The 21,759-nt window shown below is 37.3% G+C and overlaps 1 protein-coding gene and 1 pseudogene across 1 annotated transcript in view; both read left to right on the top strand.

Moving 5' to 3' along the window:
* LOC102543033 (DNA primase small subunit-like) overlaps nucleotides 1–4,954 on the top strand; it is a 30,796-nt pseudogene extending 25,842 nt beyond the window's left edge.
* Nucleotides 4,955–5,068: 114 nt separating this feature from the next.
* SCN7A (sodium voltage-gated channel alpha subunit 7) overlaps nucleotides 5,069–21,759 on the top strand; it is a 70,485-nt gene continuing 53,794 nt past the window's right edge. The window contains exon 1 of the mRNA XM_031678410.2: nucleotides 5,069–5,359. Within this exon, the coding sequence (XP_031534270.2) occupies nucleotides 5,329–5,359 (31 nt within the window). The 5' untranslated portion in view covers nucleotides 5,069–5,328. The remainder of the gene's footprint in view (nucleotides 5,360–21,759) is intronic.

Here is a 21,759-nt window from a genome sequence, read left to right as displayed (position 1 = left end):
TCTTAAATCTTTAGTAGTCACACAATTTTTTCTAATTTGCCGTGTAGTGAGGGCATCCAGTCTAATTAGAATGTGGCAGAAGTTACTAGTCATCTTCCAATATTTATTCTTACTTTTCTCTACCTTAGTAGAAACCTCAACTTTGGCTCCCTGAATAGACATCAGAATGAACATGACATTCCTCAGTCTTCCTTGCAGATAGTTGTGTCTATACAGTTAAGTCCTGGCCAATGTGATATGAACTCAAGAATGTATAAAATAAAACTTCTGATTGTAACCTTTAGTGAAATGGGCATAAATTCCATTTTCTCTATTCCCTTTTCCTACTTTCTGGAATACAAATGTGTATGTGAGCCACCTGATCATGCAAACAAGGATAATAATATAGTAGAGATAGATCAACAAAATTGAAAGAACCTTGATTCAGTGGTATTTTGTAGCCTTGAACTGCTAGTACTTGGATTATTAGGTTTGAGAGAAATACATTTCTGTCATATTTAAGTCACAGTTATTTTAAGTTTTTGTTACAGCAGTCAAATCTGATTTTTATGTATGATGTTCACATACTCAACTATTCCATATACGAGCACATAAATTATAATGGAACATCCAGATAAATGCCACAGAAACTGAGATTTTGTAACTATCTTTGTTTTCTATTTTATTATTTTTCTTGAAAATATTCTGGACTTCTGCCAAGACTGGTTAGAAATTACTTGATAGAATTGCAAAATGGAATGCATTGTGATCAAAAACATTTTGAACACAAACTCCAGTGTGTCTGTGATTTGTCTAATCTGGTTCTTAGTACCATAGCAAATTATGAAGTAAACAGAGGCACAAAATGATCCACCTTAGACTATGTGAGTGTCTTTTCCAAATTAAATGTTTGACATATTTTTCTCTGCTAATTTCTAATGTTTAATTTGGCTTTTTACTGATATTCTTTATTGACTATGCCTATCTTTGCGAGATTTTTAGAAAGAATCAAACTGGGGCATTGTGTTCAAATGCATATATCCCAGAGGATCTGAGAAATTGGAACCAATTTAGAAATTTATCCACTGAAAATTAGATCTCTAAAAGGATTTTTTTTCTACTTTTTTGTAAAGAACCCCAATTGACTCTTACCATCTACGATCTGTTCTTTCATTTCTGAGAATCCTTGAGACTCAAGACATTTATTTTGTTCCTCTGCAGCTATAACACCTTTTTGCAGTTTTATTGTCCAAATTCTTGTAGTTCTGGAACTTGAGACAGAACTGAAGACTGTGGCAAGGTTTTCTTGGAACAGTCCTAAGGAATTCAAACATATAAATAGTCAAAATCAGAGGTAGAATGCTATACAAATAAAAATAATGATCAGGAACTGATTCTGGCTTTGCAGCTCTGTCTTGATGCAAGTAAATGAGGATAATAAAAAAACTGACAAGAAAGTATTATAGATGGAATGTTTGTGTCCCCTCCAAAGAAATTCATATGTTGATGTGATGTATTAGGAGACAGGGTCTTTGGGAAGTGATTAGGGTTAGTTGGTGGATCCCTGGTGATGGATTTAGTTCCTTTATAAGAATCACTAGAGAGCGTTTCTCCTGTCTCAGCTCTTCACCATGTGTGGATACGTGGAGAAACCTGCAGTCGGCCACCCAGAAGACGGCTTTCACCAGAATCTGAGTGTGCCGGCACCCTGATCTCAGAATCCTAGCCTCCAAAATCGTAAGAAATAATTTTCTGTTATTTATAAATCACCAAGTTTGTGATATTTTGTTATTGCAGCCCTGACTGAGACAAAAAGGATCATAGCTATTTGTCTGTGATATTACACGACATGTGAAAGTTAACTAGCATTTGCTAAAAATATATAAAATCTTAAGAATCATAAAGTTCGAGTGATTCATTGATGTGTTTCTACAATATGGTTATTTTATACTCATCCTTAAAAATATCTAGGCTTGGATTTTTACAGCAATCCCAAACCAATGCCTCTCCCTTACTAGACTAGAATAAGGGTAGAGAAGGTTTTTGTTTGTTTGTTTTTCTGTTTGTTTTGTTTTGATGCTGAATGCTTTATCTCTCTGAGTGCCCTGGCATTCCCCATAGACAAAACTGGGCTTTTCTTATTTTTACCACTTCTTTTCAGTCATGTCTGTGCTTTGTGTTAAGATTCTAGAGCCAGGGGAAATTTTCACACCTGTATATTACAGACACATTAAAGTATATGTTATCAGAGAGTAAGCAGAATGAAAGCACATCAACAAACAATTTTCATATTCTTCATATTATATGTGCCCTATGATCTATTTCTGTGGTGAATCACCACATTCTTCTGAGAAACACACAGTGCACTGTGGGTACACTTGGTGTTCATTCCTTTAACAAATTTACTGGGTACCCACTACTTTACCACCTCTGTTCTAAACACTATCTTAGGGAATAAACAAGCCCCCTTTGTCATGCAGCATGCATTCTGGTGGGACTAGACCAAAAATAAATGAGCAACTGATATTTAACATGTCAGATAAATACTATAGAAAAAAAGGCAGTTGCTGGCTATGACAAGGTTCAAAGTGTGAGTGCGGGAATTAATAGCTGATGTAAAGTGGAGAAAAATCATCTGTTAGGAAGGAAATTAGAAGCTAGGCTATTGGAAGTTGCCAAATGGTTGTTGACATCCAAATGGATAAGAAAGTTGTTAAGAGTAATAGTAATAAAGTCCAGATGGAAGGGAAGACAATCAAACACAAAATAAATCCTTAATAAATAAGAATATTTATAAAGTCAAAAGATGAATGCTGGTCCAGAAAAAGAAAAGGATGACACAGCTAGCAGACGTACCTTCAAAGAAAGAGTTTTGATTCCTTTGTATTTGGGGAGAATTGTTTAAAGTTTTATCAACCGTGGTTGTGGTGATACAGAGTGAGAATCAAAACACCTGGCCCATTTACACTCCAGACACGGACATTCTTGAAGTTAGAATAAACAGCTTCCACGATCAGGACACAAGGGAAATAATTCCCCCAGGGGCTCATCTGGTTCAACTGTAGTGTGGTAGAAGAGGTTTCTCTTGACGAGGTAGGGCATGCGGTCTAACACTTCAGTCTTCTGAATGTGTATACTTAGGAGACACATCTTAGAGCATAAGATTATAAGGTTCTTAAGGCAGAAGTGTGGAAAACAAACAGCAACTGACCTCTCCCACCAACACACTTCCCCCTGCCAAGCAACCCAAACGGGTCTCATCAGCTCAGTATTGGGAGCATAATCATTGCCCAAATTTGTCAAGTTAACTTAGTAATATTATCTAATAGTAGGGACAAAATATTTGCTCCAGAAAAACAGCAGCAAAAAATGGTTGTCCAACTAAGAAGATAAATCCTTGATTTCCATTCTGTTCGCCTCTTGTTCTATTATTGGTCTGCACAACATCTTGGAGTGAGTTTCCTGTTACAGCTGCACACTATACAAAGCAGTACTTCTCTTTGTGTCAGAGATCTTGCTTGAGCTTTAAAATATTTGATGTTTTTATGTTTAAGTTTATATTATGATATTTACATTATGTTTGAATGTACAGAAGGATTCATAGACCTTTACTGGATGTGAAGAGATGCATAAGTTGGATTGCTCTGAGAAAAGTTCTGTGCACTAGAAAATGCACTTGTATTGTCAAAGTGTGGGGAAGAGAAGCTGGTAGTTCGCACATTGTCTATTGAAAATAAATCAAATGGAAGTTTGACTCTACAAAATAATGATTATTAATTTTAGGTATGATAATTGTATTGGGTTATGTTTTTTAGAAGTCCTTAAACATTCAGAGATATATGTTGATGTATTTTTGGATAAGATGATATGCTATCTGGACTACTTTTAAATTAGTCCAAGGTGAAAGGGTCAGTATAGATTAAACAAAATTGGCTACATGTTGACAATAGTTGAGGCTGAGTGATGAGTACACAGGAGTTTATTACACTTCCTTTGTATTTTTGCATATATTTAAAATCTTTATAACAAATGTATAATTTAAACAAAGTACATGTAACAAGGCCTTTTCTGTGAATCATGAAACATGCTGTTTCTGACATGGTTTGCACAGAACTGATGTTAGGTTAGCTTCCCTTTACTCTTCTATCCAATGCATTGGAACATAAAATTTGAGCCTGTTGTAAATATACATGAGGTCCTTTCCCTTTTCCTCATTTTTATTATCTTTCCAAAGTGTGTTTGTAGGGTTTTGTTTTTTTTTTAAGGAAACTACACCATTTTTGAACAAGGTTGGGTTATAAAATGAATATTCTATGATGTAGCAAAATTTTCCAAACTCCCTTTGGGAAAGAAGCTCCAACACTTCCCTTCTTCACCCCCAAACTACACTATTGTGCCCTAGTTTTCCAAGATATGCATAATTGTTCCTCTGTCCTTGGGTCTCAATTCACCAGAGTGGGAAAGAAATCTAGATTGAGAAGGTTTTAGGAGTTCCAACCCACTCTTTCCTGAACAGCTGCACACCTACACATACCTACACATACCTACACACACCCACACACACCCACACACACTTACACACCCACACCCCCCCCACAACAATGTCCAGAGTTGAGTGATGCAGGCTGACAATTGTCCCTGACAGGCTCCACGGGGGTAGCTAGGCAAGGAGAGAGAGCCAGTAACCGAGGTAAAGCCTTGAGTTTGCTAGCTTCCTCTCGTCTTCTCTCCCTCCTGTTCCCTCATTCACGTCTCTTCCCCCACCCTCATTTGCATCCCTGCTCTTGTATTCTCCATTCCTTCTTGCCCTCCAGCCCTCTCCCGCTCCCCGCCCCGCCCCATCCCGCTCCTCTCGCCCCGCCCTTCCCTGGCAGCTGGTGGAGGAGACACCGCAGCTGCTGCTATTCCAGCCGCAGCAGCCGCTGCTGCTGGTCTCTGTCAGCATCACCCCGCCCACTCCCGGTCTGGAGGCTGAAGTCTTGCACAGGCCTAGGGATGAGGGCGGGGGAGAGGGTGGCGTGGCTTGGAGAGAGGAGGGAGGAGTGGGAAGGACACAAAAACAGTTTCGAGGCGGCGGGCGCGGCTCAACTGCGCATCTGGGCAGGAGGGGTCCTTGGGTCAGCGACTGGGCAGCCGCCCCAGAGACTCTTTCTAGCCAGCAATTCAGTGGGGCCCGTTTACTGCTGAGCTATCCGTGGCCTGAGTAGCATCAGCTGGTGAGGGCAGACGCCAGCCTAGCAACACCACCTAAGCAACCAGAGCTCAGGAAACCAGAGGGATCCTGGAAGAAGGAGAAGCCCAGGAGGACAAAGGGGCTCCAAAGAGCCCAGATTCTCAGGTTTCCCTTAGATGCTGGTGGAGACCCGTCACATGGTAGCAAGTAAGTGCCTTTTTCTTGCTGAGTGCCCAGTCCCAGGACGGTGATATCCGCCATCTGCTGCCAGCCTTTCCCACCCACCTCACCTGCCCCACCCCTTACACACCCCTGGGTCCCCAGCAGGAGATTAAGATTCTGGACTCAAATTAAGAGAGCTACTTCAAGAGCAGCAGTGGTCCGTGGATGTTTGCTCTGCACTGTATGTATGTGTGGTCAGTTTTCTCATCCCACCAGGTAAGCTTCTGAAACCAAGATGATCTCTTAGTGTAAAATTTCTAGAAACCTTGTATGGCAGTGACTTTTAGGTTACATGACACAATGATAGAACAGAAGGAATAAAAGCTTACGCAGGATGGAGTATACTTCTTTTAAGGAGTATTATCTTTTACTCCAAGTAACTTAGTGATTTATGTAAGAATCAACAGTATAAGATTAGAGGCGTAGATGTGATGGGAAATACCATGCCCAGTTTTAACGGCTGGGCATTTTGGTATTGTTTGGATCAACAGGTTTTTTTTTTTTTTCATTGTTTAGCTTTGTAATATGCATACCTTCTGAAGGTTTTCTTTTAGAAGTGATGATGTGGTCATTGTGACTCTGGTTATATATTGCTTTCAATAAGTAAGATACCAGTCTAAGCAGGAGAAATGATGAATACATGAGGAATGACACACTGATGGGCTCCTTTCATTAATGGAAATGATGGAGTCAAGTTTGGATGTTGGCTAGAAAAATCTCTTGAAATGCGGAGGAGTTTGGATGGTGCTTTTTGTGGATGTTTTTCTTCCTGGCTATCATTCAGGAAAGTAGTTTATAGCAAAATAGAAGGAAGCTGGGCCCTGTCATAAAGAGTCCTGAGCACCATACCTGCTATGACCAGCTCTAATTAGTTTCTATAATCCAGCCTCTAGTTTTACAAATAAAGAAGATAAGGCTCATGAATAATTTGATGAGGTTACCTGGCTAATTAGTGATGTACTGGAAGTCCAGTGAAGAAGACTTTGAATTTAAAATGATAAAATTTGATTTCCATTTTTGTGAAATTGAAGTTATTTAACTTTTGATTAAGCTTTATTTTTCTTATTTGTAAATGACGCATCAAAAATTTACATATCCTAATAAGGACAAAACAACAGAGATTACACGGTTTTGTGAAGGGTAATAACATGTGTAACTGTTGCTTGTATAAGAAATTGTTCTGTTTTTTATCCACTTCACTCTTTAGCTCTCATTTAAAGTCCAGTTCAATATAAGAGTAAAAGGGGCTTTGACAGGCCTCACTAGAATGCACTAGAGGAAGTGATACGATTCAAAACCAGGTCATGATCTTTTGCCACCTGTACAGTTTAAAGTATATTCTAACCTGTGAACCTCCAGCCTCAAAAAATGTGTATGCTTTGACTAACAATTCGTATTTAAACTCTTTTGAATATTCTCAAAATATGCTTTAACATCTTTCTCTTTTCAGTTTTAAATTTTGTTTTAGGTATGTGGTCTTCCTTTGCATGAAACAATCAGGTATATTGAATATTGCTGAATTTATTTGATCCACTAATTAAGATAGGAGAAATCAAAGTCTGGCATAAATGTGCTACTGTTGACTACTGGGATTTATTAAAATTCTGCCTTCAGAGGAGAGGTACTATGAGCTTCCGTTTTTTTTTTTTTTTTTTAAGCCATCAATGGGTTTAAAACAAAAAGAAAAAACCCTGAAACTGGATGTAGGTTCAGGAAAAAGGACCAACAGATTCCAGATAACATGGACAGATCCCTGGACCTAATGTGTGTCAGTTTCCACTGGAGGGGGGTACCCAGAGCTAAGCATCTAGGAACCAGGCATTCTGTCTCATAGCCTCCTGCGGGAGAGGCTCTGAGGGGGCAGTTGATACACACTCCCACGACTTTTGCCCAGGTAGGATGAATACAGACCTAAAGCACACTGGAAATGGAAACAACAGTACTTTGTTCAATTCTTTACTTATAGAAGAAGTATCCTAACATGCCCCCGCCCTAGATCTCATTACTCAGGCTCTGCAACACAACTGGGGTCCTCAGAGGCTGACCCACAGCCCTATGTCAACCACCAGAGACTCTTGAAAACTTGTGGTGGGGAAATTTGCATAAAATGGACATTCTTGATTCCTGGGAGTCTTGTCCTATTATTTCCTCTCACCCGTATCACGATTGGTCTATTACGAGAGGACATCTGTAAACTCTGCCCAACTTGACTAGCTATCAGCAATGGACAGTCACCCACCATTGTATGACACTAACTTGTACGGACAGATCTCATTCTTCCCTGAGCTGTCCCCTTCCCTGCTAGTAATGTGAGCTAACCAAGGCCATGCAGGCAAGGTCTCACCTCTGCAACACTGAAAAAAGGAAGCTTTACGGCTGAAGAGTTTTCATCGGAGGGCTTCTAGGGATGGTTTTCAGCTGATGTGTATCTTTTCTCCTGGCTAGGATCATGGTTTCCATTTTCATTCATTGCTATTTATAAGCCAGTTTTATTCTAGTTACACTCCATGCTAATGGGGGAACCCCCATTTGTCTGGCAAACAGATATCCCTGCTGTATACACAGCGTTTCTGACTGGATTGACTCAGCTGGTTGCTGACTGAGGAGAACCAGCCCTGTGGAGAGTTTTGGTTGTGGTGGGAGCCAGGTGCTGGACTGACTGTACCAGCATCAAACAGGAGGCTGACAAAAATGCTGAAGCCAGGGCCCTGCCCAGGGAAATTCTGATTTTAAAACTCTGAAATTAGGCCGGAGCACTTGGTTTTAACCTAGAACATCAAAAGATGCTGATTTGGGGGCCATGGTCCCCAGCTGAATATATGATGTTGAGTGGAATAGTCCTTCCCTTCTGCTTTAAATTCCAGAGTAAGGTTCCACATTCATGAACCTCTCATTCTCTAAGTTCTCCCAGAGGCTGCATGGTCTTAGCACCTAATTACACGCTATAACTTTGGCTCTGGTCTGTATCTAGTCTCACCCTTAAATGTTTCCAAGCTCCTCTCTAGTTGCTCTCTAACTTGAGAAGAGGTCGCTGTCTATGTGTTTGGTTCTACATTTGAAAAGCTAGAGTAGTTTGGGGGGTGTGTGTAGATCCTGGAAAAGCAGACCAACTGTTTCAGAGTGATCGGGAGCAGAGGTCAACAGCCAGTTCTGGGAGGCCTCCAGAGTTCCAGTGAATGTGCCAGTTCTGGAACTTTTTTTTAATCATGTATTCCACAGATTCAGTGGCATCTAAAACCATAGGCCAGAAGGTCTCAGGATTACTGATGACTATAGAAAATACATGCATTACATGCATAACAAGCTGTCTTTTGTGTTATTCTAGCCCAGGCAAGAATAGATTCCTTCCTCTCGAGCTCTTAAATGGCCTCTGGTCAGATTCTTCTGGTCAGGGGTCTGACTGACTACAGTTACTAGAACAGTTAGTTCTCAAAAGCTTCTGGCCTTCCCCCAGCATGCTTGTTTTGGTGGGCTGGACAGGCACAGCTTGGAAGTTATTATCATATCCATAGAAACAAGGGACCCTGCTAGTGAACCATGAGGTTGCCATAGAGAAGCTCAAGTGGGCATAGTTAAAACCCAGGCAGCTTTTCTTCATGTTCCTGGAACCCTTCTCTGCAACCACTGACAGTCATAATGGTTCGCCCTGATGAGGCTCCATCTCTTAGTGTTCTGCATCCCCTCAAAGCATTCAGACATCCACTACCCTTTCCTTGGGCTCATTCTTGTAAATGAACTTGAAAAGAGACCAGCAGGTGTGAAGACTCATCCAGATTTCTTCTCCTCAGTGGAAGTCATAACAGTCTGAATGGATGGTCAACACTTGCAAAGACCTCAGCTCCTGACTGTTTTAATGAAATACCACCAGAATCCAAGTTTACCAGATTTGAGGAGAGTTCAGTTCCAAAATGGAGAACTTTTTATCTGGGGAAAAATAACACCTGTCCCTTTGGATTTTTGCTGGTATTCATTTATTTACGAGACTGTTTTTCTAGTTTTTAAATCCAGAAGAATGTCTGGAATAAAAATTCTTAAGAAATAAACCCAAACAAGATAGCAATGCATACTTAGTTTTTGAGAAAATTACTTATTCACAATTTTCTTTCGCAAGATGACATACTCTAGGAATGTGTTGGCTGAAGTTGTCAGGGTGAAGGGGTTGAGTCCAGAATTAAGTGGATATAAAGAAGCCAAAATAGACTGACCTGCTTGCGGAACTCAGCGGCAGGCAGACTCCAGGTCCAGGGACAAAGGAGAAAAAGTTAGTTAAGCCAGGTGAGATAAGCTGTATGCCAGGGAGAAGTAAAGTGTGGGAGTCAGATAATCAAAGCAAAGCAGGAAGTAAGCAGCTGATGTGAAAATAATCCAAAAGCAGTAAACCAGGTTGGCTGAAGCTAAGGGGAACAGACAGCTGCAAAGTTCTAGGTGGATTGGTATTGTTCTGCTCAATCTGTCCTTTATTCTTAAGCCTTCAGCGTGTAAACTTCTCATTTCTGGGTTTTAGTAGTACATATACATGGTAAATTATGTTCAACTAGTATAGAAAAACTAACCAGAAAACAGCAGAATCCCCTGACACCTTTTCAGTGCCTCTCCGTAGATAGAGCAGTTTTTTTCCTTCCAGAGGGAAAACATTGTGCATCTGCTAGCATGTATGCCCCTATGTATATGATCCTCCTAAAACATTTTATTCAAAGCTGTTCTTTGAATGTAGTGCAAGCTGTTCTCAACATTATGTTTTTTTTACTAAATAATTTATTTGGGGAATCTTTCCACGTGAACATGAACAGGTCTGTATCATTATTCACTGTGACTAAATAGTGTTCCATGAGAGCAACACACTGGAATTTATGGTGTTAACTCCTTAGGGTGGACACTGATTTTTTCCAGTATTTGAAATTGAAAGTATATTGTGATTAACAACTTTGCAAACACGACTTCTCAAACTTCAGCAAAATATTCATAGGGCAGTTTAATTGCTGAGCAAAAGAGTATATGCAACTTTATTTTGGAAAGTATTGCCAATGAGTCCTTCAGGGAAAAAAGTGCACTTACTTACTCGCTCTCTTGAACTGTGAGAGGGGCTGTTGCTTCCATATCCTGGCCTGCCAAAGATCGCATCCATTGAGAAGAGTCTCAATTATGTCTCTAGGGCTTTACTGTTAAAATTATTGATTATTTTAATCTTATCCATATCTTTCAAAATTTCATGAGTTTCAATCATCTTTCCTCACAGTCTTATGCTTCCTAAAAGATGATGATTCCTAAAAGACAATATTTTCATATCCTTCACAAGAAATAAAGCAATGCATCTAATATCATTTGAGCTCAAACTCTAGAGGAAAAAATTGCTAATCAGAGAGCTCTCAGGGAAAATGCTCTGCATCAGAGAATTTAGCTGTGAGTCATCATAGAATGTGGGAAAAGTGAAATATAAGCCATAATATTTCTATGAAATACAGTCAAGTGTTTCCAATGAACAAAAGTATCAATCTAAATTGGTCACTTCATAAAAGCAGGTATGGTTCCTACATTCTCAACAATATAGATTCCAGTTAGTAATCACATTAACTCTGTCTCCTTCACTTATGTGTGCAGTACCTTCTAGTCCCAAGTTAACTTGTTTATCAGCCTTGTCATTATTATCATTACTTTGTGTTTTTTTGTTTTTACAATTTTCTGAATGTCATTGGTGCAAGAGGTTTGCTGGATTGTGAATGTCTGATAGAGAACATAATTGTTTCAAAATAGTTTGGAAACACGGTGAGAAGTCATTTTACCCTTCACTTCCTTTTTCCTCTCAGGGTGAAATTAACATTTGCTAAATTATCCTTACTATGTGAATCTGCCATCCTGTTTTTTTTGCTTCATTTTTTCTTAGTTTATATTATCTTGCTTTATGGTCCGTACCCTTGTAAGCTACCCTAAATCTTTTGATAAATGCATAGGAGAATAATATATATATTATCTATATATCAATCTCTATATATTTATCTAAATATAAATACACATATAGACCATTTCATAATTCTCTTTGGCAAGCCTATTCTAGCATCTGTTTCTCACCCCTAGGATCAACTCCAGCTTCCCAGAAAGCATAAAGGTTGATTATTTAGATGCTGTGGTTTTAATTCCCTAAGGTGGGAAAAATGAAAGTGAGGGGGCTGTGATTGCATTGGGCAGTCACATCCCACATGTGCAGAATCTGTCTTTACAGCTTGACTGCATTACTGGCAGTCTGTGCTCTGGGAATCAAACTGAGGGACAAGGAAGGCAATGAGGAGTGGGAGAAGGAGGGCAAGGAAAAACATTGACTTCTAGCCTCCCCTTTCTTCCGTGTGCTTCGTTATCTCTAAGAAAATGCAGCTGCAGGTGCTGAGAGAGAATGCCATGTTTATCTATCCTCACAGCCTCTTCCCTAGAAACTAAGCTACAGAGAGGCCAAGCATTTGGCTCACTGATTGAGGGGCTGTGTCATTCATCATCTAACTCAGATGCTTTTGGAAAGGAAAGAGAATGACCTGAATAATTTAGTTCTCAGCAACAGGCATAAACCCAGACTGTCCCCAGAACCGTGTGACTTCTAGTCATATTGCTTAAATATGAGATTTGGTGGATTGGAAACAAAAGAAAAGAGTGGAAGGAAATGGCTAGATTGGTTATTTTGGAGGGGACTGGGAGCAAGAGGATAAGGTGGATTTCCCAGCTGCATTTCCTTTTTTACTTTCAAACTTTAGAGCTGTTTTGCACGAGGACATCTGTGGCAGAATGGCAACATCTGGTAAGGTCATTGCCAAACAGGCACCCATAGAAGAAGGAATATTCTTGAGCTGAGGAGGAGAAGGTGCCCAGAGAAGTGAAAGGCATGTAAATCTTCTGGAGAAGTAATGTTCGAAAGCAGGTATTTGCCTCAGCAATTCCAGTATAAGCTTCAGTTCTCATATTTAGGATATCAGACAAGAAAAAACAACCATAGAAAATGTAATGATGTCTTTGCTTGCTTTATAAAGGTGGTTGGGTGAAGCGTGGCTATCAGCCAAAGGAACCTTTCTGTCTAGCAGGCTATATTAGATTCATCTCAAGGGACCCCCAGTCCAAGATACTCAGAAATTTTCTGTCTAGGTTGGGCCTCTGGCTCTTAGATTTTCAATATTAGCACCAGAAGATTTCTAATATGCACTCAAGAGCTGGTATAATTCAAATCAGCTGCACTGAGAGGATTTTCTTTCCCTACAGCTCTCAGTACCAGACTGTTGATCAGAGGCTACCATCCTCTCCCCTTCTCCATCCTCTGAGAGACCCCAAGATTCGTGAACTGCAGATTTGACACAGTCACATCTAGTCAGCCACCCTGGGCCTGGTACATTGTTGAAGGTTTTGTACATATCTCAAGCTAACCAAGAGCCAGACTAGATGCTAGAGGTTTATGGTTGGCCTTTTATGACAGCTATAGAGTTCAGAGCTTTTCCATCTGGTCGCAGATTTAGGGCATGGTTTGTGGATCTATGAGCTTACTCCCACTGCTGAGAACCTGAGCAACAAAGAGGGTCCAAGAAAATCCACAGTCTCACTTCAGATTAAGAGAATACTTTGGGAGGTCAGCTGGTTGTGAATGGTCCCCAAGAGCTCCAAGGTATAGTTCTAGTTTTGGGTTTTTTAAAACAGATATTGAGATCAGGTCTTACATCTCAGGGGAACCAGTTGCATCAAGGACATTAGGATTGAAGACAAGTTATAGAATCTGGTTGCATGATGGAATCCCTTTGCATTCCTCTGGGAAGTAACAAAGGATACTTTTTTATTTCATTTGTTGAGCTCGAATGTGGCCACTGGCCAGGAATTTTGGGTCAAGGATCTGACAGATTCTTGAATTTACCAGAAAAAACAATTCTAGGAAGATCTTGGCTCATTTTACAACTTGCTCATTTTGTTGGAGTAACAAAGGATAATTCAGAAATCCTAGAGGCCAATTTCACAAAGCAGTAGAATTTTGAGAACAACTGGAGAAAATGGGGACAGAGAGAGACTTAGAATGTTGGCTTAGACCACTTTCCCAGACTCACTGGTAGGGAACCAAAACATTTGTGTCTTAGAAGATTCAAGGAGGACTGTTTAAGGCATAATCAACTCTACTTTTGTGTTCCCAGCAACCTCACTTTCTATTGCCTTTATCACTGACATAGTGGCATTTGTTAGTGAGGCAGGAGACCCTCACTGGGGTCCTATCCCTAGTCATCTAGATCCCTTCCTGGTATTCTAACTGCCACTAAGCTTTCCTTCTGTTCACTGTTCTTTGAAAATTTGCAATCAGAAGCAGATGGGGAGATCTTGCTATCTGACACTGGTTATGGACTTCTAATCCTATTGTCTATACTGACTGTGTCATTCCGAAGCGTAATGTCCTAGACTGCTGCCTCCCTCATGAAGAAAGGTGTTAATTCTTGTCAGATTATTGGAAAATTTAACAAACACTGGAGAATCCAGGTCCACCAGTGTTGGAGATGATTTTAATTTCAGTCTCTGTTGCTCTAGAAATGTAGTAATTTTCAGAGATGACCAAGATAACTTGGTTCTTATTTGTTTACAAGTCTGTCTCCCATTGTCCTCAAATTCAGTGACTCTAATTTCTTACTATTTCCAGCACTGATACCTGGCACAGTGCTTAGCACTTAATGAATGTATGTACCACAAATGATTGCTAAATAAATGAATGTCAAAAGCAAACACCATGGTTAAATGTATTGCCCTATATGACATACAAAACTGAAAGAACATCTTTTAATGAAAAATTGGAGCTCACTTATAAAAATATATCTGAAATTAAAATGCTGAAATATAGAATTATAAATAAAAATAAGCACATATGATTATAAATATATTTTGGAGGGACTTACTTGTTTGCAACCACTTTCTGCAAGACAGCATATTCCAATAATGTGCTGCAAGGGGTTTGAGAGTCATTATGACAAAGGAACTTAGGAAGAATAGAGTTGAGCCATCAGGAAATCTGAAGCCACCAAAATGCCCAGAACTGGAACCCAAAGTAGGTCAATTCTAGGTTAGGCACACATATCAAGGAGCCTTAGCCAAAACTGGCTAAACTCTGGGCAGAACATAGTTACAGAGAATGTAAAGACAAGAGTCATAAATCAAAAGTCATTTAAATTAGGAAAGAGTAAAACAATCTCAGGGACAAGAAAAAGAGTTGGAATAAAGAAAATGTTAGCCACACTAGAGTAAAGAGATGTAAGTACAAGAAGAATCCAAGAATATAAACCAGTTATGCAATGAATGGGGTGAAGCCTGAGCTAGTTTTGGAGACTAGAGCTTATGTCCCTGGCTATTTTCATCAGATGTTTGGTCTGTCCAGCTAGCTGCCTTTGTCAGTCCTTCCACATAGGAATATTTTTACCTGTGGGGATTTAAGTTAACAGGTAATAAATGTGATGTATTTTGGATTATACTTATAATAAAAAGAAATATCGTCAGCTTCTTCTAAACCTGTCTGGAATCTGGGAATCTACAAGAAGTACGTTGTGCTTTATTAATCCAGGAGTCATCATTCATCAGTCTCAACCCTTCAAGTTATATCTCAGGACAAGAAAACAATAGTTGATTTTTTTTCCATTGGAGATCTGGGACTGCCATTCACAGCCTTTTATTATGGTGTTTACATCTAGCAAGTTAGAGGCAGTTGTTAGAAGAGGAAACAGGTAGAAGCAAGCAACTGGAAAACAATAAGAATAAATCTAAAAGTCTGATGATGAAAGATAAACAAATCAATAAAGCAGAAGAAAATGTAAAAAGCAGAGCTCTGAGTTTTAAAAATAGAGATGTCACAGTATTACAGTCTATTATTGCAGTTGAATACTATTATTACTTTAATTTGTCAGTAGGAAATTAAATTACATACTGCATATTCCCTTTATAAGTTCCAAGAAATTAGTCAGCAATTTCAATTAAGAAGATGGTTAAACAGAAAAATACTGTACTTTAATGGATTGAAAATAGAAAATAGTACTTACTGGTGGGCACTGGTCTAGGTGCTTTATATTTATTAATTCATTCAATATTCATTACCCTATGAGGTAACTACTCTTATTATTCCCATTTTACAGTTGAGAACAATGAGTCATGGAGAGGTTAAGTGCCTCACTCAAGGTCACAGTTAGAAAGTGCTAAAGCCCAGATATGAATCCAGATAATCTCACTCCAGACCCAAACTTTTAAAAAATATTTATTCTAAAATATTTCAAGCATAGAAAAAATTGACAGAACTATGCAATGGACACCCATACACTCAGCACCTAGAGTCTTCAATTGTCATTTTATAATATTTATCACATGTTTGTTAATGCAATCCTCAAGCCATCAATCAATTCTTATTTTTTGATATCTTTCAAAATAAGTTGCAAATACCAATAGGCCTCACCCATAAATACTTCATAATTCATATAGATAACTAGAATTTAGTATTTGTTTATGGGCTTTTTAAAGGTAAAACCAAGTACAATGCACAAACTTTACTGGTATTCTATCAGTTTTGACAAACATGTATACCCTTGTGCAGCAAACCTCTATCAGGTTGTTGAACATTCCCATCACCTCAGAAAGTTCCGTCATCCCTGCCCCCCAGTCAATTCCTGCTTCACGCCTAGAGATTAGTTTGTCTGTTCTAGAGCTCACATGAAATGGATCATGTAGTTTGGTGGAAGACTTTGGTGTAAGGCTTCTTTGACTCAGCATGTTTTTGGACACAGTCATTTTTGTGTGTATCAGTAGTTCACCCATTTTTATCACTAAATTTTGTTCTCTTGTATAAATATGCCACAGTTTTAGTTTTTCTATCTATTCTGTGGATGGACACCTGGGCTCCTTGCAATTTTTGGTAATTATGCTTTACAATTTTTATATTTTCCTACATATGTATCGTTTCTCGTTCTCCTCATTCCTTCCTGAAGATCTAAATTTCCATCTGAAACATCTGAAAATATCTTTGTCTTTATTCTTGAAAGGCACTTTTGGTGTATGTGTAATTCTAGCTTTACATTTTTTTTATCTTTCAATGTTTTAAAGACATTGTTACATTGTCTTCTGGTTTCTCTTTTTCTGTGATGAGAAGCCAGTGATCATTGTTATATTGTTTCCTAATATATAGCATGCTATTTTTCTTTATGTGCTTTTACTATTTTGACCATGATATCCCTTGTTAATATTTGACCCATGTGACTTAAAACATTTATTAGTAGTGATATATAAAATAATTTGCTTTCTTAACTATTTTTTCATCAAAAAGGTAAAACTATAGATAGATTTTTTTCAATGGGCTATCCTGGAAATCAGTCTATAAAGAATTCCATACATTTTGCAAATACACATAATCTTTTTCACTCCTTTGGTTTCAGCTGTTTATATATCATATAACTATATAACCATATGTAGTATGTATATACACACACACATACACACACGTACTTATGAATATATATAGAACATATACACATACACAGCCTAATTTTCTTTATTAAGCTCTACATTGATATTTCCAATTAATCTCTGAATTTTTACTTTTGGGTATTTCAGATGTACCTCAAATCCTTAAAATACAAAACATTATTTCTCCCTCCCATAATTTCTAAACTATTACTTCTTCCATATTCTCTATATGGTATGGCAGTCAGTCATAAAGTCCAGATGTTATAGACCTAACTGTCAGAACCTGTGATCTGCATACATAGTTAGAAATCAACTGTTAGGTTTTTTTAATTTATAAAGATAGTAAGAATCACATCATTTTCTAGTTAACACCTGTTTCTATTTTTAAAATAATTCTGTGATATATTTTAAAAATCCATAAGGTTATAGAAGCATAAAAAGTTAACAGTAGTCCCTTATAAAGATATATATATATATGTATGTATATTTTAGTAGCTGTACCTAAAATACATGTTATCTGCTTCTGTTTTTAGCTATCAAAATGCTACTCTGAACAATCTTGTGCACATAAATTGGTTTAAGGTGTATCCATAAAGTAAGTTCCTAGTGCTCAAATTGCAAGGGTAAGATATATACATTTTAATTTAGAGAACTATTGTCAGATTTCCTTCTAGAAAAGGTGTACCAAAAAAGTTTATTAGAGTGCTTTATTTCCTTACATCTTAGGCAGTACATTGCTTCATTAAATTAGGGCTTCCATTTTAAATTATTATAAATATGTAAACTTATGCTTCCTTTTATATGTTTCATTGTTTGGTTTTTTTTTTAATTTTGTTTTGATTTGAATCGTTGAGTCATCTAAATTTCATTTGGATACAAGTGTATGGCTCCAAAGATAATGTGAACTGCCCAATGCTGAACCTTCACATATGTATTCCAGAAGAATACAGTACAAAAAGAAAAGCAAATAACAATACACAAAACTCACACCTTCAGTGTAACTAGAAGGCAGAGAATGCCCAAACTTCAAAATGCCTATAAAGGAAAAAAATTCATTTGCACTCTCTCTCATACTCCAAGTCTTTATAGAAAATAGTCTAAATTCTATTTTAAATGACTGACAGAAAGAATGCTCACCTTCATTGTGAAAATTCTGGGGGAAAAAGCATTTCCACAAACTTCTCTGTATAGCCTGTTTGATAACCTCTATTTTCCTGCTCTGATTTGAAACAAACTACAGTTTTTGTAGAGACTCTATATTATACTAGTGTTTCAAATTATGCTTAACGAGAGTAACAAAATCAGTTTGAGGGAAATGAAATCATGTGATAGATTAAAACTCAACTCTCAATAATCTTAAATCTGAGCATCCACAGAATATGGGAGAAGGGGTAAGGGGATGGCTAACTAAGTCACAGCCAAGATCACAGCCAATATTGTATGACAGAACCAGTTCGTTGGCACAAATAATACCTTAGATCAAATAATCAAAAATATACCTCTAGTCACTGCTATTGACTCCATTGCTCCTATTGCTCCCTAAACTGCTGAAAAGTTGCTGCTTAAGCTTTTGCCTCTCTTGCAAATAGAGATTCTCCACTGCCTCTCTTCTTTTGTGTCATTAAATCCAAATTAGAAATCTTGAGCTGATGTATTTTATTGGCTTGGTCAAGGTCGTGTGGTCACTTCTTAGATCCATGGGATCCTAGAAAAGTCATTATTTGGTCCTTTCCACTTCTATTGCAGGAGGTCTCCCATCATGATTCATTTAATAACAAACTCTCTAAATCAATGTAGAGAATCACTTTGCTAGGCAAGTGCTAGGCTCCTCCCTCCAAACTAATGTCCACTAGGCTTACTCACCTTCAGTTTTATAAAATTTTATAAAAATTTAACTTTGACATTTACATGATGAAAATTTCTAAACACTCCCATCTGACATCAGCCTGTCAGCTATTCAGTGAAGCACGTTATCCCAGTAAGCCCATTGCTTTTTGCATATCTCTAATTGTTTCCACTTGTCTGAAAAGTTGACAGCTTGTAAGTACTTTTGTGATGTAGTTTAAACATACTCAAATTTAGAATTAGTCACACCTCGGTTAGCATCTATTTCCACTACCTATCTAGCTATACAATGATAGAGAAGTCATGAAATTCATCAGTCTCCGCTTCATCATTTTTAAATGGTGATCACAAGGGTGGTATGTGAGAAGATGAGATAATAGTATTAAAAACATCTAGTCCAGTGCCTTGAAATGGTAGTCACTTGGCAACTATAATTATAACTACCATGATTATTATGGTAACTACTGGCTTCTGCTGAAATGCTTAACATTTCTTTCAAGAATTTTTTTCTGTAAAAAATACACCTTTTGTCTCCATACTGTTGCCAGTTCTGCTACTTTCATCTGATGTCCAAGAGAAAGACTGGCACTTTAATCAATAATATAAAATATTAGTACAACTGGAACTTGTTAGAGTCCAAGCCTAAGTTGATTTCGATACAATTCTTGCCAAAATCTTACTTTAGCTATTGAATTTTTTAGAAGGGCAGGCTAATGGACAGATTGACTATTAATCTTTCTATATTTTTCAGGCATTAGTGCTGTATTAAGATCACTCACCAGAAAGCATAGCGCCTGGACCATATTTCATAAATTCCCCACAGAAATGCTTTTACTGAATTATGATTTAATGATTAATAATTTACAATCAGCACTCAGCTGTCTAAAAGTCAGATGTCAGTTTTATTTGATTAAGTGCTTGTATTTGAAGACTGAAGACAATGTCCACCATCCATTCATTCACCTAGTCAACAACAAGATGTTGTTTCATTCAACATCAAAATCATGACTAAAGAAGTCTTCTGAGATGAAAATTAGCACTGCCAATGTCAGCACTTTGGTGCAGACTTTCTGTATATTGTCTGGTTTAATCCTTATGGCCCTGTGAGATACATGAGGGATTCCAAAATTTACTCAGGCTATATTATTAAGATCTCATAGCTAGTAGGCGGCTGAATGAGATTGTTGTGCTATGGGATGGTAAGATTATAGTTGGACTATACAATAAGAAGACTGGCTGACAAATTAAATTTCAATGGAAGGTTTTGAAAAATATTTTCATTAATGGCAGCATCTTTGCAATAAGTTTGTAACTTCCCTTTGTATCTACTTTTAAGGACAATATTCTGTATGCACATAAATTAATAATGTTTTTTCAGCATTTAGAATGGATCCCTGAAAATATAAGATATAAGAAACACTTTTATTGTAACATGAAAAGACAGATGTAAAAATGCTTTTAATTTTGTTAATTCAGTGATGCATAGGTTTAGCTTAGTTAATATTTAGTCCAGACTTTTAGATCATGTGATACTCTGAAAAGTCAATTCAAAGATTTTAAGTTTGGAAAGTTCTAAAACTATATGGTTGGACCCATTTATATTATTCTACCCAACTGTTAACAAGTCCATGCTTCTACATTGCTACTTACAGAGACGAATTAATGACCAAATTAACTATTCCATTTTCTGATAACTATTTAGAAAGTGCTTTATTATCTTGAGCCAAATCTGTTGTCTTCAGCTTATTGCTCCTAATTCATCTCTTTTCCTAAAACAAAAAACAAAAAACAAAAAAAAACTTAAGTCTAATTTCACTTCTACACAAGAATAATTCAGATACTTGAAAACAGTAATGTTCTAATTCAGTTTTTTCTGCTTCAACTAATATATCCTCTATTCTTTAACTGTTCTATGGATGGCATGATTTGAATCTTATCAACGTTCTAATTCCATTTGAAGACCTTCCAGTTTACATATATTACTTTTGGGTGTGGTCATGGAGTACAGCAGGATAGACAAAAACTGCCTTCTTCATCCTCCTTCAGTACAGATAAAGGTGATATTAGCTTTCTTGGCAGACACAAATCAATATTGATCTATATGGCAATTACTATTAAGTAAACCCCCTTGACAGTTTTCTCTGCTGCAAAAGCATATCAACTGCATTTGTGCAGATTGGTTGTTATGCTCCAAAGTTAAAAACATTACATGTATTCCTACTATATTATTATTCTATTAGATTTGGCCAATATTTCTAAGATATAAAACCATACCATAGTTAAAAATTCATTTTTACTTTTCACCTATGTACCAATCACTGTACTAGGTATTTTCACTTGTATTATTTTTTTATGCTCCTTGCTCCTTATTTAACAGGAGCAAGAATTCCAATTTTATAATTGACAGTTTCAAGAATATAAAGTAATTTGATTGAGACCTGTAAGAATATTAATAACAGAATTTAGAATTTGAATGTAGGTCTTTCTAATTTCAAAAGCTTGTGATTCTGTTTGTTTATACTAGCCTATAACCATGAGTCACTAAGAAACTATATATTTAAGGAACTCCATGTAAGGAATATAATTTTGAAAGTTCACTAAATATTTTAAGGGAGGAAAATTTCATATGCAAGTAAAAGCAAACTGTAGTTCTGTAGCTTGTCTTTATAAGTTGTACTTATTCAGAGCATTTGACTCCTCTCAATAAATGTGTGAAGTGTTACTCTACATGAGTTTATTTGTGCATATGGTATATATAAATAATTCTGAACAGTCTTTCAATAAGTGTCAGTTTTATGCATGACATTAAAGCAAAATATTTGGAAAATAAGTAAATTTTAAGATGAACAATTGTTAGTTTTCATACTATTAGTCTGGAAAGAGGGTTCCAAGTAGATATACGCTAACATTCCTATTCCAAATTTCTTTCTTTAAAATTGCTTCACACCTCATCCTTGCAACATCCCTTGAGGGTTTTGGGCGTAAGCAGCCATTGCTATTGTGGAAATTTCCCTCTCTCTGGTCACAAATGACTGAACCAAGGGGAAATAAATCCATAGGCTGGGATAGACCAATTAGAGTATCTTTTTATTTACATTTTTTGA

The sequence above is a fragment of the Vicugna pacos genome, chromosome 5 (genome assembly GCF_048564905.1).
Source record: "Vicugna pacos chromosome 5, VicPac4, whole genome shotgun sequence".
NCBI classification, from domain to species: Eukaryota; Metazoa; Chordata; class Mammalia; order Artiodactyla; family Camelidae; genus Vicugna; species Vicugna pacos.
This window is presented reverse-complemented; position numbering and strand designations above follow the sequence as displayed.